At 40.5% G+C, this 25,872-nt stretch overlaps 1 protein-coding gene across 6 annotated transcripts in view; it reads left to right on the top strand.

Moving 5' to 3' along the window:
• The first annotated feature begins 1,233 nt into the window (after positions 1-1,233).
• inpp5l (inositol polyphosphate-5-phosphatase L) overlaps positions 1,234-25,872 on the top strand; it is a 53,008-nt gene continuing 28,369 nt past the window's right edge. For 5 of the 6 annotated variants that reach the window (XR_009807552.1, XM_061906713.1, XM_061906710.1 and 2 more), the window contains exons 1-4: positions 1,234-1,347; positions 22,767-22,808; positions 23,074-23,174; positions 23,493-23,580. Coding sequence is in view for 5 of the 6 variants with exons in the window: in XM_061906713.1 (XP_061762697.1) it covers positions 1,249-1,347; positions 22,767-22,808; positions 23,074-23,174; positions 23,493-23,580 (330 nt within the window). In the remaining variant the exon portion in view is untranslated. Of the gene's footprint in view, positions 1,738-22,766; positions 22,809-23,073; positions 23,175-23,492; positions 23,581-25,872 lie in introns of all 6 variants that reach the window. The other variant, XM_061906714.1, reaches the window with a different exon arrangement.

Genomic DNA, 25,872 nt, shown 5'->3' with positions numbered 1-25,872 from the left:
CTACAATTTTTTTTAAACTGAACTTTGGTGAATAGCACAAATGGTGAAAAAGAGAGGACCTAAAATGGAACCTTGAGGAACACCACTAGTATAACTAAAGAAGTTCAACAAATGGCTACTGACTGCACCATAAGTAAACAAGCTACAGCAACACCTTGGTTACACAAATCCCAATAGGAAAAAAAAAATGGCTTTGTGACGTCATTACCGGGTTAGCAGTTGAATGGCTTGCTTTACAGCAGGGGTCTCCGACACGCGAGACGTTATTTTGCGGCCCCCTACCTTAATATGAAACTTTAATGTTAGTGCGGCCCGCGAGTTTTATTTAAATGCCGCTTGACAGCGTTATGAGTCTTTTAACATTCTGGGTTGCCTACCCCTGCGTTAGTGGAAAAGCGGAAAATTAGTGAAAGCGACAGAGACGTTGCCATGGAGACGAGGGTATGCTTACGTGCCTGGCTGCAGTCACACCGCGACACCTACCCATCAGTTCTAACAGCGCCCGATAACTGTGACCGTTAAGTTTTTTTATTTTTTTATTTGCATTGCCTCACACGATGAACACTACATAAATTTCTATATGACCTCGGATAATACTTATGGAGCCGTCACTTTTTTGCGCTCGCTATCCAGGTACTTTCCCGGCTATTACCCGCTGACCGCCGTGTTGCATTTTTTTTAAATAAATCTTTTCTCGCGACCCAGACTGCATTCAGTGGCCCCCAGGTAAATTGAGTTTGAGACCCCTGCTTTACAGTCTTTAGCACGAAATGACTTAACTTATGGGAATGTATTATAAAACAGTCATTAAAAGGCAACTTAATTGCAGTTCAGGGGTTCACAATATTCATGGGTGTGCAATCTACTAATAAAGGTTTCAATCAATCAAAAAAAACCAATGTCACTTATTTTAAAATAGCAATAATTGTTGTTTTACGTAAGCAGAATTGGGGGAGTACATATTTTCGACATCAAAATGCCCTCAATTCAAAGTAGTTTCGTAAAAAAACAAAAAAAACGACTTCCTGTTTGTTACTGCTGTGGCGTGTTTGTGGTAGCGTAAATGGTGCGTTCAAGTCCGTCTGTTCCTTAAAGTTACCGGACAGTGGGGATATGAGAGTGATGAATGACAATTGAAAACACGCACGTTCGCTACTGTACATTTTGTGTTTGTAACAGAACAAGTGAACGTTATTTTGCAAGCAGCCCGTACACACCCTTATGTCGAGTTTGATCTTTGCTCGAGTGATGCCAAGACTACTTCATTCACCACGCAGTAAATGGGCGGATCACGGACGTTCATTAAACGCACCGCGACTTGGTCCTGCCGTCTTGTCTTGGGTCGCTGTAAGTCTCCCAAAGCTGTTAGTCAGATTACTCGGGAAGGAATTGAAGACTTCGCTTTAAAAAAAAAGAAATAATAGTTTGTTTTTAATTTAACGCTCCTCCGCTCGACTATGTCCCTTCACACCCGTGCTGCGTTTGAGGACCTGAGACCACTGTCCGCCATCGGCAAAGCAGTCGGCACCAGACGCTGCACAGGCTCTTTGCTGCAATGCTAGTTTATTTTAAGAGCGAACTACTCTGCTTCTCACAATAAGCCTCGCTAAGCTGCTGAGGAAGTCGCTTATAGAACTACTGATTGCCGAGCGTGAGTGTTTTAGATGCGACTGGACCATGGAGACACACACCGATGTGCTTCTTGTCACCGCCAACGTCGGCTCTCTCTTCGACAACGTAAGTAACCCGGCGTGCGTGGGCGTGGAACTGAAACAAAATAAACATAGTGAGAATGTAAAGTGTGGCTGTCTGTGGTCGATCTTACAAATACATTACACTTTTTGGAGTCGGCGCCATTTGGGCCATACGTCACACTTTTTAAATCGTGGGTTTGTCACGTGCATACCTATCGCAATAGCGGCTTAAATACACGCGTGTTATATTTACACGCAGTGTTCTTCAACCACTGTGTGCCGTGGGAGATTATCTAATTTCAAATATTTGGGTTATAAATATGTTTTGCAAACCAGTAATTATATTTTGCAAATGATGTGTTGTTGAGTATCGGTGCTGTCTAGAGCTCGTCAGAGTAACCGTGTAATACTCTTCCATATCAGTAGGTGGCAGCCGATAGCTAATTGCTTTGTAGAAGTCAGGAACAGCGGGAGGCACTGTGCAGGTAAAAATGTGTCTAATGCTTAAAGCAAAAATAAACAAAAGGTGAGTGCCCCTAAGAAAAGTCATTGAAGTTTGTCATAGGCACAATACTAATGTGAGGAATTTGCAAAATGCGCAACCGCATTTTGCAAATTTGTATAATGCGCAATCTTTTTGCAAATTGCTTCCAGCTATATCAAATCAAATTTATTTATAAAGCACATTTAAAATTTACCACAGGGGTAGCCAAAGTGCTGTACAATGGGCAGGTTAAAAGATAATAAGAGGACCGAGCAAAGAACACAACACAAACAGAACATGATAAAAAATACATAAATAAAACATCCATTCATCCATCCATCCATCTTCTTCCGCTTATCCGAGGTCGGGTCGCGGGGGCAACAGCCTAAGCGGGGAAACCCAGACTTCCCTCTCTCCAGCCACTTCGTCTAGCTCTTCCCGGGGGATCCTGAGGCGTTCCCAGGCCAGCCGGGAGACATAGTCTTCCCAACGTGTCCTGGGTCTTCCCCGTGGCCTCCTACCGGTTGGACGTGCCCTAAACACCTCCCTAGGGAGGCGTCCGGGTGGCATCCAGACCAGATGCCCGAACCACCTCATCTGGCTCCTCCCGATGTGAAGGAGCAGCGGCTTTACTTTGAGCTCCTCCCGGATGGCAGAGCTTCTCACCCTATCTCTAAGGGAGAGCCCCGCCACACGGCGGAGGAAACTCATTTCGGCCGCTTGTACCCGTGATCTTATCCTTTCGGTCATGACCCAAAGCTCATGACCATAGGTGAGGATGGGAACGTAGATCGACCGGTAAATTGAGAGCTTTGCCTTCCGGCTCAGCTCCTTCTTCACCACAACGGATCGGTACAACGTTCGCATTACTGAAGACGCCGCACCGATCCGCCTGTCGATCACTCTTCCCTCACTCGTGAACAAGACTCCTAGGTACTTGAACTCCTCCAGTTGGGGCATGGTCTCCTCCCCAACCCGGAGATGGCATTCCACCCTTTTCCGGGCGAGAACCATGGACTCGGACTTGGAGGTGCTGATTCTCATTCCGGTCGCTTCACACTCTGCTGCGAACCGATCCAGTGAGAGCTGAAAATCCCGGTCAGATGAAGCCATCAGGACCACATCATCTGCAAAAAGCAGAGACCTAATCCTGCGGTCACCAAACCAGAACCCCTCAACGCCTTGACTGCACCTAGAAATTCTGTCCATAAAAGTTATGAACAGAATCGGTGACAAATAAAACATAAAAACAAGTTCAGAGCAGGTGTATAATGGGGCGCCATTGCAGGATGGATATCACTCAGTGTTAAAAGCCAAGGAATAAAAGTATGTTTTTAAGAGAAATTTAAAAACAGGAAGAGAGGAGGCTTGTCTAACACTCAGCGGTAGGTCCTTCCAGAGCTTGGGAGCAGCAGCGGCGAAAGCTCTGTCACCTCTAAGCTCCAGCCTTGTGTCAGGGACCGTCAGTAGCAGCTGATCTTAGGGATCGAGTGGTGCAGTAAGGCTGAAGCAGGTTGGAGAGATATGTTGGCGCGAGGTTGTTTAGACATTTAAAAACATATAGAAGGAGTTTAAAATTGATTCGATAACTCACAGGGAGCCAGTGAAGGGACGCTAATATAGGGGTGATGTGCTCACGTCTGCGGGTCTGTGTTAGCAGACGAGCAGCAGAGTTCTGCACGAGCTGTAGGCGGGCGAGGGAGGCCTGGCTAATGCCTATGTACAGGGCATTGCAGTAGTCTAAACATTTTGAGATAAAGGCGTGAATTAATTTCTCGAGATCATGTCCTGACAGAAGCGGTTTCACTTTTGCTATTTGGCGTAATTGATAAAAGCTTTTTTGAACGACGCTGCTGATTTGTTTTTCGAATTTAAAATCTGAGTCGAACTTTACCCCCAGGTTTGTAACACAGTCGCTGAGATACGGGGTCGGAGTGCCGAGGTCAACGTTGGGGGAGGGAAAGTGACTTGGACCGAACAACATAAATTCTGTTATGTCTTCATTTAGACTCAGGAAGTTAGCTGAAAGCCAGGCTTTGATGTCGTGCAGGCAGTCAATGAGACGTTGAACTGTGTTATTTTGTGCCATGGGAAAATATATCTGGCAATCATCGGCATAAAAATTAAATGCAATACCATACTTCCTAAAAATAAAACCAAGGGGGAGAAGGTAAAGAGCAAATAGAATTGGGGCAAGGATTGAGCCCTGGGGGACCCCGTGTGGTAGAGGAGCTGTGGAAGACAAAAAAACTGTCTATTTTTAAACAAAAACTCCTGTCGGCAAGGTACGACCGGAACCAGTTGAGGGCGGCGCCCTTAATACCCACACAGTTCTCAAGACGAGTGATTAAGGTGGCATGGTCGAGCGTGTCGAACGCAGCAGACAGATCTAAAAACACCAGGACGACATATTTGCCAGAATCAGTTGACAGAAGCATATCGTTAAAAACTTTTAGAAGCGCTGACTCCGTGCTGTGGAGGGCTTTAAAACCGGACTGGAACAGCTCAGTGCTACCATTATCCTCTAAGAAGGGCAACAACTAACTGTAGACAACTTTCTCTAATATTTTGGAAATCTATGGAAGATTACAGATAGGTCTAAGGTTAGAGAGGGGTCGAGGCTTATATATTTGAATGATGCATGGTGCACATTTTGCAAATCAATGGGCGCAAATACATGTTTTTGGTATCAAAATAATTGATTAAGTACTTAAGTAAATCTATTCATTTGTAGTCGGGACAATATAACTGAGTATTGCCCTCAAATCCGTCCAACCCTAACCACTATACAGTGTACATCCACGACTAAACTACAGACTAAACTACTACCACAACTTGGTTTACTATTTATAAAATATAATGTAGGGTTACTGACTAAACCATCCACAAAATCTCGTTTTAAATCTCGTCTTGCGATATGCAAATTGCTTGCGCACAATGGAAATTACGTATAATTTGCAAAGTGCACGAGATTGGTGAAATGCTTACAACAAGATTAGGGAAGGCTATGCAGAACGAAACTAAGACCGAACTGGCTACAAAGTAAACAAAAACAGAATGCTGGACGACAGCAAAGACTTACTGTGGAGCAAAGGTGGCGTCCACCTAGGGCTGGGCGATATTGGCTTTTACTAATATAGCAATATTTTTGTGCCATATTGCGACGATATATATTACAATATTTTGCCTTGGCCTTGAATGAACACTTGATACATATAATCACAGCAGTATGATGATTCTGTGTCTACATTAAAACGATCTTCTTCATACTGCATTAAAGGCCTACTGAAATTAGATTTTCTTATCTAAACAGGGATAGCAGGTCCATTCGATGCGTCATACTTGATCATTTCGCGATATTGCCATATTTTTGCTGAAAGGATTTAGTAGAGAAAATCGACGAGAAAGTTTGCAACTTTAAGTCGCTAATAAAAAAGCCTTGCCTTTACCGGAAGTAGCAGACGATGTGCGTGTGACGTCACTGGTTGTAGAGCTCCTCACATCCTCACATTGTTTACAATCATAGCCAGCAGCAGCTAGAGCTATTCGGACCGAAAAAGCGACAATTTCCCTATTAATTTGAGCTAGGATGAAAGATTCGTGGATGAGGTAATTTAGAGTGAAGGACTAGAAAAAAAGAAAGAAAAAAAAAGGCGATTGCAGTGAGACCGATTCAGATGTTATTGGACACAATTCCTAGGATGATACTGGAAAATCCCTTATCTGCCTATTGTGTTGCTAGTGTTTTAGTGAGTTAAACCGTACCTTAAAGTCGGAGGGGTGTGGCCACGGGTGTTTTGACGCCAGAGTCTCTGAGAGAAGTCACGGCAGCTGCAGGAGGTCGCTGGCTCCGCTGATTTCCGGTAAGAGGCGACTTATTTCCACAATTTTCTCACCGAAAACTGCCGGTTGACATGTAGTCGGATCCATGTTCGCTTGACCGCTCTGATCCATAGTAAAGCTTCACCTGCAGGAATTTTAAACAAAGAAATACCGTGTGTTTGTGTGGCTAAAGGCTAATAGCTTCCCACTTCCATCTTTCTACTTTGACTTCTCCATTATTAATTGTAAAAATTGCAAAAGATTCAGCAACACATATGTCCAAAATACTGTGTAATTGCGGGATGAAAAGAGACAAGTTTTAGCCGTAAGTGTAGCTGGACTAATATGTCCCCTCCAACCAATAACATCACAAACACGCGTCATCATTCCACAACGTTTTCAACAGGAAACTCCGCGGAATGTATAAAATTGTAATTTAGTAAACTAAACCGTCCGTATCGGCATGTGTTGCAATGTTAATATTTCATCATTGATATATAAATTATCAGATTGTGTGGTTGGTAGTCGTGGGTTTCAATAGGCCTTTAATATCGCGATATTTTATGCCATATTGCGAAATACGATATATATTTACGATATTTTGCCTTGGCCTTGAATGAACACTTGATGCATATAATCACAGCAGTATGATGATTCTATGTGTCTACATTAAAACATTCTTCTTCATACTGCATTAATATATGCTACTTTTAAACTTTCATGCAGAGAGGGAAATCACAACTAAGTCAATTGACCAAAACTGTATTTAATAAATACTCTTCATTCTCTCGCGGGTGACTTTTTAAATGAAAGAACAAATTAATAGTGTTGCTACCTTTTTGTAGTATCACTTCTGCTGCATACTTTGCATATTGCTGTTGTCTGCTGAATATTTTCCCACTTGAAGCCAAACCACCGCCAGATGATGGATCCCCTGCTCTTTATTTTGGGCATTTATTGTTTTTCCTCCATTTGTGATCAGTTTCGCACCTTCTCTCTCTTGTATTGTCACAAGCTCCGCTCCGCTCGACCTGCCTCAGCTAACATTCGCCATGCTGCTACCTCTCTGCTCGGCGAGAGCGTATGACACTAGACGCACGACAGTATGTGACGTATGTAAGAAGGTGTGCTTGTTTTGCGTCTCTGTGAGAAGGAGAGACAAGAAGGAGTGGGAAACACCAGTAATATAATGCCCGCAGCTAAAAGCAACTGTGTGAGAACATATAATCAAATATTACGATATAGTCATTTTCTATATCACACAGAGACAAACTTGCGATATATCGTTTATATCGATATATCGCCCAGCCCTACTTCCACAATGTACATCCGAACATGACATGACAATCAACAATGTCCCCTCAAAGAATGATAAAAAACAACTTAAATATTTTTGATTGCTAAAACAAATTGAATGTGGGGAATAACGCTCAATGGAAGACATGAAACTGCTCCAGGTAAATACAAAAAAAAGAGAAAAAGCCACCAAAATAAGAGCGCAAGACAAAAACTATATCACTGCACACAGGAAAACAGCAAAAAACTCAAAATAAGTCAAAGTTTGAAAGTACATCTACTTTTAGACAAGAGCTATAGTGATGCATGGTTGGTTATGGTTTAAAGTCATAGCCAACAATTGTGACAAAGACTTTTTACTGTCAACCGAGTTTAATTTTTTAATGATTTCTGCTGGTGATGTGCTTCCGGATTTTTTTAACGCTAAAAATGTGTCTTTGCTCAAAAAAGGTTGAAAAACACTGCTTTATGGCACAATTATTCAGGTTTGTTGTACAATTTACATCTTACTAAAACAGGGTTATAGATACAAAGAACGTTGTTACCAGACTGTAGTACAAGCGAAGTTGACCCTTCAATCAGTGATTGTCACATGCTGACAAGGGTGTTTTTTTAAATACTTGTTTAGTTTTGTTTTTTTTACAAAAAATATGCTAAAACTACAAAACTGTGAGATACATTAACTACAATTGTCTCAGACTTTTTTCACCAAGTACCACCTCAGAAAACACTTTTCTCTCCAAAGACCACCATGATTGACCAATATTGAAACAGTTGTGTAGTAGGCCCAAGTATTCATTAAAAACAAGGCAGAGGTTATATTTAACCAGTGTATTTAATGTTTGGCCACTGTAACATTACACACAGTTAAAACAATAACTCTGTTTGAATATATGATAATAAAACACTAATCAAGTGTTTCAGTGGTACGCGTACCAAAGCTTGAGAATCACTGGCCTACACTAAATGGACACGTTATTAATTCCTCCCCATGCTGAGACATTTTCAACTACACTATGGTTTGTAAGGAACAGTCTGTTGAGTTTGGTGTTGTAGAGCTGGAAATCCCTGTGGTAACCCCAGTAAATACCTCTGGGATGAGCCAGTACAGAGATGGTCTCAGGTTCAACATCAGTGACCCTCTGACCGCACAAAAGCTGTTATGATGAATGGACAAACTCCAAGATATTAAAAAATAGTTTCTCAGAAAGTGGGACTACTGTTAGAGCTGCAAAGTGTTATAGAAACAACTCCGCATATTTTCCTCTTTGTCACAGGTGTTCAACTTCAAGCCACATGATTTATTGTGGCCCACCACGTTATAAATTACAGTGCCCCACAACATCATTTAATGTGGTTTTCCACATCATTTGATTGGTCTGCCAAGTCATTAAATGTGGTCCACTATATTGATTTATGCGGTCTGCAACATCATTTTGCTGGCCTGCCAAATTATTTTATGCGGGCCGCCACATTATTTTTAGGGTGCTGCCGCAACACTTATATAGTCCGCCACATAATTTTCTGCAGTCTGCCAAACTTAATGTGACATGCCACATCATTTTTAGTGTCCCGCCACATCATTAAATGTAGCCTGCCACATCATTTTACGTAGTCCGCCACAACATTAAATGTGGTCCGCCACATCATTTTATGTGGTCCGCCAGAGAATTTTCTGCCGTCTCCGACATAAGTTTCGGTGACCCGCCATAATACTCTTGTCTTGTTTTGTATATTGTACAGTATTTTGTATTTATATTGTGTTTTGTGTATTGTACAGGATTGCTTATTATTTTTATTGGATAGTAGTCTGTTTATTTCAATTGTTAGTTTATTCCTTTATTACCTATTGTGTTATTTATTTTACCCATATTTGGTCCCACTACCGCACCTTAAGTTGGAGTCTCGTTATATGCAAATATAATGACAAAGTCCATTTTCTTCTATTCTATTATTTTATGCGAGCCGCCACTTCGTTTTTAGTAGCCTGGGACGTCACTTATGTGGTGCCACATCGTTATAAATGGCCCGCTTTATTATTTACGTGGTGCCACATCATGTTAAATGGCCCACCAAATTATGTATGGGCTATGCTATGTCATATGTGGCCCGCCACGTCATTTATGTAGTCCGCCACATCATTTTTGCTGACCCGCCACCTCATTGTATGCGGTCTGCCACATTATTTTATTCGGGCCGCAACAACACTTATATAGTCCGCCATATTTTTATGTGGTCTGCCACACTTAATGTGACATGCCATATCATTTTTAATGACCCGCCACATCATTTTGTGTGGTCTGCCACATCATTAAATGTGACCCGCCACATCTTTTATGTGGTGCGCCACATCCTTTTCTGCCATCCGCTACATAATTTAAGGTGACCCGCCATATTATTTTATGCGAGCCGGCGCTTTGTTTTTAGTAGCCTGGCCCGTCACTTATGTGGTGCCACATCATTTTAAATGGGCCGCCAATTTATTTACATGGTGCCACATCATTTTAAATGGCCCACCACATTATTTATGGACTGTGCTATGTCATATTAAGTGGCCCGCCACATCATTTATGTCGTCCGCCACATCATTTTTGCTGACGTGCCACGTAATTTTATGTGGGCCGCCACCTCATTGTATGCGGCCTGCCACATTATTTTATGCGGGCAGCTACATTATTTTTAGGGAGCTGCCGCACCACTTATATAGTCCGCCACATTTTTATTTGGTCTGCCACACTTAATGTGACATGCCATATCATTTTTAATGACCCGCAACATAATTTTGTGTGGTCTGCCACATCATTAAATGTGACCCGCCACATAATTTTCTGCCGTCCGCTACATAATTTAAGGTGACCCGCCATATTATTTTATGCGAGCCAGCGCTTCGTTTTTAGTAGCCTGGCACGTCACTTATGTGGTGCCACATCATCTTAAATGGCCCACCACATTATTTATGGGCTGTGCTATGTCATATTAAGTGGCCCGCTACATCATTTATGTAGTCCGCCACATCATTTTAAGTGGCCCGCCCCGTAATTTTACTCAAACCGCATCACCTTTTTTTAGTCATCTGCCACACATATTTTTTTAAATTTTACTTTAGCCGTGTCATAATTTTTTTGTGGCCTGCCACATAGTTTATGTGAGCCACATTGTAATTTTTAGCGGCCCTTATATACTTGAATATCTGCTTGTTACCTTGACTTCATTAGGATGCAAGTTTTCCATTAATCTGTTCATGCAATAATCAAAGAGTTTCCTATGCAAATTGTGTAAAAAGACGATTAAACGTTTATATTCATATACAGTATAATCAGTGTTACAAGCAGCGTTCTGAGGGCAGCAATAAAAATGAGTTTTAGTCCAATTGCCAGGTGTCCCATTATTTTTGTCTATAAATAATTATGAAAGGGAGATATATATGTTCGTGTTAAATCTTAGTACTTATTTTTCCTGTACTTTCATTTATTTGTCATTTTATTGATGCATGGATGTAGAGTCCTGCCTATTTGCGGTTTGGCATTCATAACGAAACGAAACAGGAGGATAGGATATTGTAGACTTATTTATCCCAAAACGGGGAAATTATGCGGTTGCAGTGCAGATTTTTACATACAGGAAAAAGTCATGAAAAAGTAATGAATGAAAAAATGTATAAACAATAGTATAGCAGTGATAGTATGTGGGATAAAGTCAACAACAAACAGGCAGACTATTTAACTCGAGAAAAAGAAGAGGTGTGAACTTGCTTGGATTTGACTTTGTTTTTCCGTATTTTTGTGCTCGCGTTTTATTCTGAAATTCAACGGGATTTATTTTGTTTGTGTCGTATCTTCTGCCCTGCTCCAACCGTATCTCTGCAAAACCTATGGCTTTACTACGACGCCCAATTATAATTTATTTGTTTACTCCTTTTAAGATACATTTGCTACAATATGAATTGTTTAGTGTTTCCTTCCATAATGTTGTAGTTTTATTAATTAAAATTATTAAGTGACGGCAATTCAACGCTTGATTTTGTGAGTTCATCATGGCAACCTGTGTATAGTGGCCACTTTTGCTGTCTCCCTAAAGTGGTCACTATAAACATTTTTAGATGTACTGTGTATATATGTATATATTTTTAGAAACAAGTAGAAAATACTTTGATGGCACTATCTGCTGGGGAAAAAAAGAGTGCTGCAGCTCTGAATCCAGCAGTCAATTCACTCAGCATTTTCCAGCAGGAACTTAGGCTTAGACTTAGACAAACTTTTAGGATCCACAAGGGAAATTTTCTAAGTCAAGTCAAGTCAAGTTCCATATCAAGACAAGATTGCTTTGATTTGACGTCAAGTTGTATAACTACACGTTTTGTAAGTATAAAACTGTGTACATTTTGCATGTTATTTTTCATTAATTAAAATGTGTTTGATAACTGTTATAAGCATGTAATAGAGTTTATTTAAACCAGTGGTCCCCAACCACCGGGCCGCAGAATAATTTTTTATACATTTTTACTTTTTATTTTTTATTAAATCAACATGAAAAACACAAGATACACTTACAATTAGTGCAACAACAAAAAAAAACTCCCTTTTTCATGACAAAAAAAAAATAAAAAAAATAAATAACCCCCCACCAACGCTTGATAATTTGTCAAGCGTTGACCGGTCCGCAGCTACAAAAAGGTTGGGGACCACTGGTGTAAACAAAAGTAGGGGTACCCAAAGTGGGGCACGCGCCAAATTTGGCCCGCTGAGTCATTTTGTTTGGAGCGCCAAAGGCTGGGTTCATTATTATTTACATTTAGGTTATATGTGTTTCACACCTAGATTTAGGTTGTCATGGTCTAATATACAGTAGGATATTGGTGTGATATCAACCAAAAAAACAAGTATTGGATGTAGAGCTGGGCGATATACTCGATATATCGTGGGTTTGTCTCTGTGTTATATAGAAAATGACTATCGTGATATTCGAGTATACGTTCTCACGTAGTTGATTTTAGCTGCTGGCATTACACTACAGGCTCTTCTGACTCTTTTTTTTGTCTCTCCTTCTCACAGAGACTTAAACCAATGCACCTTCTTACATACGTCACATACGTATACGCCCTCGCGGAGCAGAGAGGTAGCGGCATGGGTAACGTTAGCTTTAGTGCGAGTGGTAATACGAGAGAAAGAAGGTGCGAATCTGGTAACAAGTGAAAGAAGAATTAATTCCCAAGAAAAACGCACAGAGTCCATCGTCTGGCGGTGGTTTTGGCTTCAAGCGGGAATACCGTAATTTGTCAAGTGTGGGGCAAAAGCGTTGCTACAAAAAGTAGCATTACTGCTAATGTGTAGCAGCATTTGAAAAGTCACCCGCTAGAGAATGAGGAGTGCTTGAATCTCCGCATGTCAACATGTCCGTTCTGTGCCACACCAACAAAATGCCCAAGCAACCATTTCCACATCAACACCGTATGAAAAAAATAGTCAACAACAGAAGGAGATAACGTCCGCAGGAACCTACCACATAGCGAAGGACATAAACTATTTGATTTTTCTATTATGCAGCTCATTTTTATTTGAAAGTTATTGAAATATCTTGTGTGACATCATGCACAAAAGTGCACTTTATTTGTTTTAAACTATTGCAGCGGCGTTCTGTACAAAAAGTGCACTTAAATTTAGTGTTGTCCTAATGTCATCTTAGCGACATCATTGCCAAAAGTGCACTAATAGCTTGTTTTAAAATGTCCCTGACAATCTTGCACTTTCTGTTTTGAAATGACATGAATGTTAGTGCCACTGCTTAATAACTGTTTAATAAATACAGTTTTGCTAAATTGACTTAATTGTGATTTCCCTCTCTGCATGAAAGTTTAAAATGAGCATATATTAATGCAGTATGAACAAGAACGTTTTCATGTCGACATATAAAGGGGAATTCTTGTTTTTTTAATTTTTTTTTTTTTTTTTTTTCATGAAAAAGGGAGGTTTTTGTCATGAAAAATGTAGGTTTTTTTGGGTTGGTGCACTAATTGGAAGTGTATCTTGTGTTTTTTATGTTGATCTAATAAAAAATAAAATAAAAATAATAATAAAAAATTATTCTGCGGCCCGATACCAATCGAGCCGCGGCCCAGTGGTTGGGGACCACTGTGCTAGGCTATTTATAGGCTACTAGGACCTAGCAGCTACACAACAGCTAATCACACAATAGCACATAAGCGCACATTTGTGATAATAATTCAACAATACTGCAGCCTAAAACAGCACATATGTCAATATGAACAAATGTCAAATATATATAAATGCATATTACTTACACATACAAACACACATATGTGACATGTCCGCATCATTTACTGTGTCATGAGTTTAATTTCATCAGTTATAGTGGCCACTCCATTTCAACTTAAGACAGCATAAGTCCATTACAGACAGTTAATAATAAAATAGCTTTGTGTTTTTCATGACAACCATTGTTCTGTTTGACTCATTTCACTTGACCAAGCATTTTCTCACATCGCACACGACAAAATAATACACGTACTGTATCTATGGGTCCTGCTAATTCTGTACTGTATTGATATCGGTATCGGCCAATTCGTATTGCAAGTGAAAAAGTTGTATCAGGACACCCCTACTTAAAATCGCTGACTTTGTCCATTAAAACATTCTCTTTGATCCTTTAAGGCAAAAAGTTTGGCCCCCAGTGGACTAGGGCAATGGTTCTCAAATGGGGGTACTTGAAGGTATGCCAAGGGTTACGTGAGATTTTAAAAAAATATTCTAAAAACAGCAACAATCCAAAAATCCTTTATAAATATATTTATTGAATAATACTTCAACAAAATATGAATGTAAGTTCATCAAGTGTGAAAATAAATGCAATATTCAGTGTTGACAGCTAGATTTTTTGTGGACATGTTCCATAAATATTGATGTTAAACATTTCTTTTTTTTTGTGAAGAAATGTTAAAATTAAGTTCATGAATCCAGATGGATCTCTATTACAATCACCAAAGAGGGCAATTTAAGTTGATGATTACTTCTATGTATAAAAATCTTTATTTATAATTGAATCACTTGTTTATTTTTCAACAAGTTTTTAGTTATTTTTATATATTTTTTTCTAAATAGGTCAAGAAAGACCACTACAAATGATCAATATTTTGCACTGTTATACAATTTAATAAATCAGAAACTGATGACATAGTGCTGTATTTTACTTCATCTCTTTTTTTCAACCAAAAATGCTTTGTTCTCATTAGGGGGTACTTGAATTAAAAAAACGTTCACAGGGGGTACATTACTGAAAAAAGAGTTGAGAACCTCTGGACTAGGGTATTAAAAAAAAAAAAAAAAAATTTAGGGCTTTTAATGGGTGCCCCCATTATTCGCGTTTTTCGATTTTTGCAGGGAGGTCTTGGAATGTAACCCCTAGTTACAAGAACACTCCATGTGAGTATAATCCATATCCAATAGCAGGGATCTACTCTCATATTCGCATTTTTTAGCAACTATTTGGTTAGATTTTCTAGAAATGTGCCGCTCAGTATCAGCCGATTTTTGTAGAAAAAGTACCTGTTCACCATTGTTGGCTTCACTGGCTGCCTGTGTCTTTTAGAGTCCATTTTAAAATGATCTTACTTGTTTTTAAATCCTTACATGGTCTTGCCCCACCTTACCTCTATGGGCTGCTCCACCTCTATGCCCCCACCCGGTCCCTCAGGTCAGCTGACCAGCTGATCCAGGTCAAAAGAGCAAGCTTCGAGGGGACAGGGGCCCCAAACTCTGGAACGATCTCCCTCTCCATGTGAGACGGGCCCCTTCCTTGGCTACTTTTAAGACTCTTCTTAAAACACATTTTTATTTACTGGCTTTTAATCCAGCATGAGCCTTTAAACTGTTTTTAACTTTTTAACGGCTTGTTATTGAACAAATTGTTCTTAGGGTACCGCATTGATTTCAAATGACTTTTAATTGTTTTTAAATCCCTAAATGGTCTGGCCCCACAATACCTGACTGAGCTTCTGCATTATCATACCTCGTCTAGAGCCCTAAAGTCAGCTGACCAACTGCTGTTGGCGGTCCCTAAATCCAGGCTAAAGACCAGAGGGGACAGAGCCTTTTCCGTTGCCGCCCCTAAGCTCTGGAACAGCCTTCCCCTCCACATTAGGTCAGTCCAGAGCCTGGGGGTTTTCAAAACCCTTCTTAAGACCTACCTCTTTTCGCTGGCCTTTGACCTGAGCTGAGTCTGCCCACTAGGCCACCATTTCTAGTCCTACCCCCACACCCCTTCGCTTTAATTTTATTTTTTCTATACTTGTCGCACTTTTTATTACTATGATTTTTATTTAGCAAATATTTTACTTTTTATTCGACCCCTTTTACCGTATTGCTTTTTGCACTATTTGTTTTCTGTTTCTGTTGCTCTATGCTTTTTTAACCTGTAAAGCACTTTGGTTCAATTTAAAAGTTGTTGTAAACGTGCTATATAAATAAAATTTACTTGACTAGGGTAATGTGTATTTGCTTTTTCAATGTGTATTTTGCTTCTGTTTTAAATGTTATTTTTTAGTCTGTCCTTTACCTTGATTTCTTTGTGGTTTACAGCCCTTTGTTCTTTAACTGTGGTTGTTTTTCAAAGGGTATATAAATAAAGTTGGTATGGTATGGCAGTGTTTCTCAAATGGGGGTACGCGTACCCCTGGGGGTACTTGAATGTATGCCAAGGTGTATGGGAGATTTTTTTTAAATATTCTAAAAATAGCAACAATTCAAAAATCCTTTATAAATATATTTATTGAATAATAAAGACATGCACCTGGGGATAGGTTGATTGGCAACACTAAATTGGCCCTAGTGTGTGAATGTTGTCTGTCTATCTGTTTTGGCCCTGCGATGAGTTGGCGACTTGTCCAGGGTGTATGCTGCCTTCCGCCCGATTGTAGCTGAGATAGGCACCAACGACCCCAAGGGAATAAGCGGTAGAAAATGGATGGATGGACTTCAACAAAATATGAATGTAAGTTCATAAACTGTAAAAAGAAATGCAACAATGCAATATTCAGTGTTGACAGCTAAATGTTTTGTGGACATGTTCCATAAATATTGATGTTAAACATTTGTTTTTTTGTGAAGAAATCTTTAGAATTAGGTTCATGAATCCGAATGGATCTCTATTACAATCCCCAAAGTGGGCACTTTAAGTTGATGATTACTTCTATGTGTAGAAATCTTTATTTATGATTGAATCACTTGTTTATTTTTCAACAAGCTTTTAGTCATTTTATATCTTTTTTTCCAAATAGTTCAAGAAAGACCACTTCAAATGAGCAATATTTTGCACTGTTATACAATTTAATAAATCAGAAACTGATGACATAGTGCTGTATTTTACTTCTTTATCTCTTTTTTTCAAACAAAAATGCTTTGCTCTGATTAAGGGGTACTTGAATTAAAAAAATGTTCACAGTGAGTACATTACTGAAAAATGGTTGAGAACCACTGTGGTATGGTATTGTTGATTATTGCCTTTTAGTGCTGATCATAAACGGCGATCTCTTCTGGCTGACACTATTTATGTATACTTACCTGGTGTCCCGGCTGACAAGTGGCTAGCATGTGTCTCCATGCACAGAGTGGAACCACTTGACTAAGTTAATAATACTCACCTCCTGTGGGCAAATAAACTGCATTTCTAAGTATCTTAAGTATCATTATTAAGTACACACTAAGGACAAGCCAGGAGCAAGTAAGCTTATAAATAAGCTCACTGTAAAAGATTTATGGTAACATAAGCCAGCCTGCAGCGTTTTTGTTGGTTTGAAAAATGTAACTGAGCAAGTTGCAAACAGCCCCTTTAAACCAGACCAATTCATTCAAGCCTTTTTTTCTATTTGTTTGAGAGCTTTTTAATAAGAAAGAATGCGGGGGCAGAATGTGATAGCACCTCCCATAGTTTGTTAGCTACGCTTGAACTGACAAAAGTTCTTTAGTGAGGTCAAGCGCTCCCTTACTCATGGAAATTTGGCTCAGGACCATGTTTCCTGGTGCCACATCTGCCTCCAGTGGAAACATGTTAGATCCCATTGTGGGATATATGTAAACAGATGGTTATCTTTACTCAGGGATTTGGGCTGTTCTAGTCCAATACCCCCTCCTTCATTCATATAAACAAACACTGTAAAGCGTTCATGCAGCTTTTAGCACACTAGTGTTGTTTGTTGGTGAAGTCTCAACTTTATCGTGCGATCCAAGGAGCAAGTGAGGTACAGTGCAATGAATATTAGTTCACTTGGGAGTTAGTCGGACGCTTCAAATGTTCCATATTGGTTAGATTGTATAGTAGGTACTAGGTACACATGCACTATATTATTTATTATTATTTGCTTTTGCATTTGTGGAATCACATTGCATTACAACATCACTTTTTGTTACTCCATTCAAAGTGATTGTTTTGCATGCTTACGTGGCTTCCCAAAGGGCGTTGGCTTTTCAAACGTGTTGCAAGCATTTTGTCCTGCCCCCTTCCTCCTCCAACCATGTAAGCTGGGCTTTGTGTGGCTCCATTTTGGTCTTTAATAATTAGTAGCACCTATTTATTAGTGTTATTATTATTATTTTTATTATTATTATTGTAAGTCATCTGATGGGCTCCCATAACCTCCCCCTGTACACATACTCGGTATGTTTACATGAACTAAAATACTACTTATTTAGAATAGGATAGGACTTTATAGTCAATGCACAAGCACAACGATCCATCCATCCATTTTCTACCGCTTATTCCCTTTGGGGTTGTGGGGGGCGCTGGTGCCTATCTCAGCTAAAATCTGGCGGAAGGCGGCATACAGCCTGGACAAGTCGCTACTCATCGCAGGGCCAACACATATAGACAGACAACACTCACGTTCACGCTAGGGCCAATTTAGTGTTGCCAATCAACCTATCCCTAGGTGCTTGTCTTTGGAAGTGGGAGGAAGCCGGAGGGAACCCACGCATTCACAGGGAGAACATGTTAACTCCACACAGAAAGATCCCGAGCCCGGGTTTGAACCCAGGACTACTCAGGACCTTCGTATTGTGAGGCAGACGCTCTAACCCCTCTTCCACCGTGAAGCCCCAAGTACAACGAAACATACTTAATTTGGTTGAAACCAGCTTTTTAAAACACATGTAAATTTGCAAGTTTCCCTTTTTTTCATACTGTAAGATAGAGATTAGCTGATTGTATGTTTATCATGTATGGCTATGTGGAAGCTCTCTTCCAGTGGGTCCTCTTGACCACCAAGCATCTCCAGGCGAGCCCGTTTCATGGTTTATTAATAAAGTTTCTCAGGTTGCTTTTCAGCATGAGTCTGTTGGTCTCTCGCTTGCGCTCAACGTCTCTCCTCCCGGTTTGCTGCTTATACAGAGTGACGGGTGATTGGATAATGAGGCCCAGGTGGGCCATCTACGCACCTATCGCTGACTTCGAGGCCGATCCTGGCACACCCCGCTTCGCTGCAGGCTCGCAGGCCAACCCCCCTACACATACCTCCACCGCCAGACGCAGGCCGGAAAGCTGTCCGGCTGCGCTTACTCCACCCCCCGCCCAGCTTCCTACCCCCGTGAGGAAGCGGGAGAGGAAGTCGGCCACGACCATCTGCGTTTCCGGTCTGTGGATCACTCTAAATCTGCTAGATGTATGGCAATGGCTGCTTTCGTTGGCCGTGCCGCTGCTACCCTGTCCACCAGTGCGCTTGTAGGATTTGGCCCTGCTGGGCCACTTGCTGGAGGACCGCCCCCTTTTGCTGGTAGCTTGCTTCTGCCACCGCCGCAAGAGCCGTCAGGGGGTCGGCCTCTTGTCCGGCCATGTTGGGCGCCAATTTTTGGAAGCTCTCTTCCAGTGGGTCTTCTTGACCACCAAGCATCTCCAGGCGAGCCCGTTTCATGGTTTAAATACAATTTTATTTTTTTTCAATAATGTTCTCAGGTTGCTTTTCAGTATGAGTCTGTTGTTTTCTCGTTCTCGCTCGCGCTCTTTCTCCAGCTCCAACAACCTCTCTCTTCTCAGTTTGCTGCTTATACAGAGTGACAGGTGATTAGATAACAAGGCCCAGGTAGGCCATCAACGCACCTGTCGCTGACTTCGAGGCCGATCCTGTCACACCCTGCTTCACGGCAGGCTCGCAGGCCACGCCCCCTCCACAGGCTAACAATTATAACACACTATTGTTATTAGTGTATCTACGGGGGGTTAATCCTGCTCTGTCAATAAAAAACAGTGACGCCTCTGTTTCGAACTTTAATAAAGGGTCCTTGAAGGCACCACATTTATGTGGTATGAGATGCAAAAGGGTTAGTGCGCGTGCCTCACATTACGAAGGTCCTAGGTTCAATCCTGGGCACGGGATCTTTCTGTGGGGAGTTTGCATGTTCCGCGTGGCTTCCTCTTACTTCCAAAGACATGCACCTGGGGATAGGTTGATGGCAACACTAAATTGGCCCTAGTGTGTGACTGTGAATGCCATCCATCCATCCATTTTCAACCGCTTATTCCCTTTGATTGGCAACACTAAATTGACCCTAATGTGTGAATGTGAGTGTGAATGTTGTCTGTCTATCTGAGTTGGCCCTGCGATGGGGTGGCAACTTGTCCAGGGTGTACCCCGTCTTCCCTCCGAATGCAACTGAGATAGGCTCCAGCAACCCCGGTTCAAGCGATAGAAAATGGATGGAGATGCAGAAGTAAAACTGAAACAAAACTTTGTCGGATGCTGCCAAAAATAGATTTAAAATATTTTCACCTATCTTTAGTCACCCCCATGCTGGTTCCCAAATGTTGGCGCTGGGTGTGAATAAAAAAGGGTGAGCTTTGATGATGTTACGACATCTGTTTTGAGCAAACTGTGTTCAATCAGAGGCTTTGAGCCATTTTGCATTTTTGCAAGATGGTTGTAGGTGCTGTTAGACATCCTTAATTGGATTTAAACAACTTTATTATTGAACATTGACAGCAAAAATGATTGAATTTTTATAGAGAAAAAAACAAACACATCCTCTTGTGGTTAGGTTATTGCTGTCAATATTTCGATGTTGATTAACCGTGCAGCCCTTATAAAAACTGAATAATTTTATCGCTGACGCCTAATTTTCAATTCAGTTTGACTTTATTTGAAGTTGTGACTAAAGAGTGTTACCAACAGTACTAAAGGTTTTTGAGCTCGAAAGAGTAACTATGACAACATTTGATACCAAGTTTAATATTGGAGTCCCACAGGGATGTGTGTTGAGCCCTTTCCTGTACACACTCTACATCAGTGGTTCTTAACCTTGTTGGAGGTACTGAACCCCATCAGTTTCATATGCGCATTCCCTGAACCCTTCTTTAGTGAAAAATTATAATTTTTTATTCTTTTCATATTCAAGAAAAAGTTGTTTTTTTACTGGTGCACAAAATGAACCATGCATGAACAGCACCTTGTTCAAAGAACAAAACCAACAAAATGCATGAACTCACAACAAATTACACACCTTAAACACATTACCATGAATTGATTAACGTGGGGCTTCACGGTGGCAAAGGGGTTAGTGCGTCTGCCTCACAATACGAAGGTCCTGGAGTCCTGGGTTCAAATCCAGGCACGGGATCTTTCTGTGTGGAGTTTGCATGTTCTCCCCGTGAATGCGTGGGTTACCTCCGGGTTCTCCGGCTTCCTCCCACTTCCAAAGACATGCACCTGGGGATAGGTTGATTGGCAACACTAAATTGGCCCTAGTGTGTGAATGTGAGTGTGAATGTTGTCTGTCTACCTGTGTTGGCCCTGTGATGAAGTAGCGACTTGTCCAGGGTGTACCCCGCCTTCCGCCCGATTGTAGCTGAGATAGACGCCAGCGCCCCCCGAGACCCCAAAAGGGAATAAGCGGTAGGAAATGGATGGATGGATGGATGATTAACGTGGACCCCGATTTAAACAAGTTAAAAAAGTTATTTGGGTGTTACCATTTAGTGGTCAATTGTACGGCATATGTACTGTACTGTGTAAACTGTACTGTTTCATATAATGTATTCTCTTTCTTTGCAATCTGCTAGTAAAAGTTTCAAATCGATCAATCAAACAACCTCCAAATCAGATGGAAAATTAGAGGGAAAATTGTTTCCGGGTATCCATAATATGCTGATAGGGAGAACTTTTTATTTACACGATAAGTCGAATGTGTTTTTACCCCCGTGGCTGAGGCTACGGTTAAGAACCACTGCTCTACACCAATGACTGCCGTAGCATCTCACCCACCACAACATACTTAAAATACTCAGATGACACAGCCATTCTCGCAGTCCTCTTCAATAGTCAATCCATCCTGGACTATCATAACACAGCAGGGTTTCCCACACTTTCATTTATTTGTGGCGGCCCGCCACGAAAGAATTACGGCCGCCACAAATAAAAGTTAAAAAAAAAAAATATATATATATATATATATTTTTTTTTTTGGGTTTTGACTCGCTTGACCGCTCATAAAAGCAATGGGACTCTGCCTGTGAATGGAGCTTGTAGTTACATATTATATGAATATGTAAATATCATATACATATGTACATAAAGTGTCTTAATTATATTCCAACTCCGCGTTCTTCTTGGTCATCGCCGCCGCCGCTGCCCCCGCCCACTCTGCTGCCCGACCAGACCACCACAAATAGATGCCTAAACTGGGGGAAACACTGCACAGTCAAACATTTCACAGAGTCATGCACAGCCAGTTAACTGGAAATCAATGTTAATAAAACAGAAGAAATATGGTTCAACCCCCCCTCACCTTTGCACTCAATCATCATAAATACACAAACAGTTAAAACAGTTGACACGTTTAAATACCTGGGCGTAACTTTGGACAATAAACTCACCTTTGATCAGCACGCCACTGACATTTAAAAAAGAAGTCAACAAAGACTGTCAGCCATCCGAAAACTTAAAGAACTATACGTTGCACCTCATCTCCTGTTATTACTCTACCAAAGCATTGTTCCACCCATCTTTCTGTACTGTTCCACATGTTTTTTCACCATGCTTTCTGTAACCAACCGGACCAAACTCACACACATTACAAACATAGCAGCTAAAATCATCGGCCTACCCACACCCAACATTTCAGATTTAAACCACAGGTCCTTCACTCGACTGGCAAACACATTAGTCCAGGATATCAGTCACCCACTACACAAATACATAATCCCACTACCATCAGGGCGCAGGTACAGAACCATCAAATTCCAGAGGGCCCGGCTCAGGAAAAGCCTTATCCCTGCAGCTATAGCCGCCCTTAACAGCAAGCCAGGCCGACCCGGCTGATAAAGCCTGTAAATGTGTTTGGTCATGTATGATGTCTTTTTGTTTTGTGATGTGTAATGTCTATATGTTTAAATGTACGGCAGTGAAAATGAGTTTCCCCAACAGGGACAAATAAACCTAAATCTAAAATCTAATCTTGTATCTTTCTTCTTTATAGGTGGGCGAAATTCAAAATGAATGGCTTCAGGAGCTATACAAGGTACATTTGGGAAGTGGAAGCCGTTTAACCTTATAACTTCATTCCTTGTGACACATACTGTACATAAATATTTCATCATGTACTCTGGAAAACGGACACAGTGCTGGTCACTGATAAGAAATGAACACATGGCCTGGTATGTTAAATAAGCAACCCAAAAATTCCACTTGACCCCTTGTGGAAATTTACCCTTCTGTGACAAAAAAAAAAGTGAGCCTTTTTAGTGTGCAATGTAATAATCTTTGCTTTGCTCTCTGCGTCACAGACCATCCACAGCTACCAGCCACAGTTCATCGCCCTGCACTTTCAGGAGGTGGGAGGGAAAGACTACGTTGTCAACATGGGGCATGCAGAAAAATTCTTTTGGTAGGGAAAATATGCTATAAATAATCAGTCTGATGTCATATTTTAGGATTTGTGTTTGTTTTGATCACAGACGCCCTGAAAATGCGGGCTCATTGTCCTGCGCCCAAATAATTCTCATCATCAGAGAGTTAAACTCGCATGCTTTCTCAAAGAACAAAGAACTGATTGGATATGTTTGCCAACTAGCAATCCAAAACAGGCTAATGACGATCTGGAGCAACCGCGGAAACCTCCCCCGCAAAAAAACAAACAGGAATCTTTACAGCCTTTTATCAACACAAGCACACATTATGCTAATGATTACTCTGTTGTTTCCAGGAGTATTGAGTCCAGTCAAGAACTGAAAGACTATGATAGGCGCTGTATCTACGTGGACAACCAGTTCCAAGCAGAAGAGAGCTTCACGGTGAGAAAAAAAGCACACAAACCTGCAGCTGTAAAAGGGATGTAGTTCCCTGCATCACCACTAGATAGAGCCCTTAGCACGTTAGCAAAAGGAAAAAACTGCGCTTGGCTGTTTTGGAGCCAGTATTAAAGTATAAGGTGTTTTGTAGACCTCCTGCAAAGTCACACAAATGTGTGCAAGTTTATTTGCATAGTATGTTAATTGTTCTTAATATGTAAAAACTAATAAAAAATAATTCTCATATTATTATAAATACGCAGTTACATATTATTTAATATGTTTTTTTGCATGTTAAGACTTTTAATTTAATTACCTTTTGTTAATGAGTCATATATGTTCTCTGGGTTACCTGTACAATCTCTGACATCTGCCATATATAATATAGTCATTGTATTTGAAGCCTCTCAATTTAAAAAAGTGCCAACTAAAGATGCACAAAGTATTGTGATTTTGACAAAATATATTTCATTGTTTGTTATTCTTACTGACTAAAAATAAAACTTGCTTCAATTAATTATTTTTACAGTGAATTTAGTAAGAAACTCATACATTTATTATTAATGAATATTTAAAGTGCAAGTTCAATGTTGCTGATGTGTATTTATTAGAAAATAAGAATGAAGGTTTTGAATCCTTAGTAAACAGAAACGAAAAAACAGACACCAGAAGTTTTTACTAAAAGCAGGGATACTACATTACCCACTTGCCTGGCTAAAATGTCTTTGGAGCCCTACACAAAAAATAATTTTAAACATGACACAATGAGGACACAATATTTGAATTTTGAGACAGTTCTGTATATATATATATATATATATATATATATATATATATATATATATATATATATATATATATTTACCTGATTGATAGCTGCAGCCCTATTAGAAACCATAGACTCCTGCGGTAAAGAAAAAAAACGTAACAATATTTTGCCTCTTTATAATAATACATACTTTGATATAGCAGCTCTCATTTAATCCTACCCTATCTCCATGTTTATTCACATTATGTCTTTTGTGTGTTTATGAACTCCTAGTGCATGGGTGTCAAACTCTGGCCCGCGGGCCAAATTTGGCCTGCCGTGTAATTTCACTAGGCCCTTGAGGCAATATCAAATTAACATTAGAGCTGGCCCGCCGCTGTAACACCGCATTCACCGCTAACACTCTTACATGCCAACCCTCTCGATTTTCCCGGGAGACTCCCGAAGTTCAGTGCTCCTCCCGAATTTCATCCCGGACAACAATATTTGGGGTGGGTTTTAAAGGCACTGCCTTTGGCGTTCTCTACAACCTGTCAGCACGTCCGCTTTTCCTCTATACAAACAGCGTGCCGGCCCAGTCACATAATATATGCGGCTTTTACACACACACAAGTGAATGCAATGCATACTTGGTCAACAGCCATACAGGTCACACTGAGGGTGGCCGTATAAATAACTTTAACACTGTTACAAATATGCGCCACACTGTGAACCCACACCAAACAAGAATGACACATTTCGGGAGAACATCCGCACCGTAACACAACATAAACACAACAGAACAAATACCCAGAACGCCTTGCAACACTAACTCTTCTGGGACGCTACAATATATGGCATATCACCAAACCCTGTCCACCTCAACCCCACCGCCAAAAAGAGGCAGTCAATTTTTATTTAAATTTTATTTGATATGCCATTGATATTTTTTAATTATTATTATTATTTGAAACTCGAGTTTGCATGTCACTATAAAGTTATATAAGCCTTACTTGTTCAATATTCAATGCAAAACTTTTTTGGGTCCCTATTAAAAGGTTAATTTGTTCAACCTCGGCCCGCGGCTTTGTTCGGTTTTAAATTTTGGCCCACTCTGCATTTGAGTTTGACACCCCTGTCCTAGTGTTTTGAATACTTTTTTATTTACTTGGGATGGGTTGGTTACGATGGTAGAGCGGTAATTTGAGGGTTCCAGGTTCGAGTCCAGCTTCCGCCAGCCCATTGTGCCCTTGAGCAAGACACTTCACCCACCTGTCTAGAAAAGTGCTGTATAAATCTTATCCATTATTCATTCTTATCATTACTTCCTGTTTGAAAAGAAAGGGAGTAGTGGAGAGAAAAATGAAACATCATTAAGTAAATAGGAGTGAACAAAATGACACTAGCTTTTACAGTGTTAAGAAAAAAAAAATAAGCATACAATTAATGTGTATCTTTAAAATAATACATTTTGAATAAATAAAGAGTGCTTAGGAAATGTACGAGTTAGAGAAAGTGGGAACAATAACGACAAGAAAAAGAAGGAC

Source organism: Nerophis ophidion, linkage group LG07 (genome assembly GCF_033978795.1).
Source record: "Nerophis ophidion isolate RoL-2023_Sa linkage group LG07, RoL_Noph_v1.0, whole genome shotgun sequence".
Lineage (NCBI taxonomy): Eukaryota > Metazoa > Chordata > Actinopteri > Syngnathiformes > Syngnathidae > Nerophis > Nerophis ophidion.
Note: the sequence above shows the minus strand (reverse complement) of the source record. Positions and strands in the feature narration are given on the sequence as shown.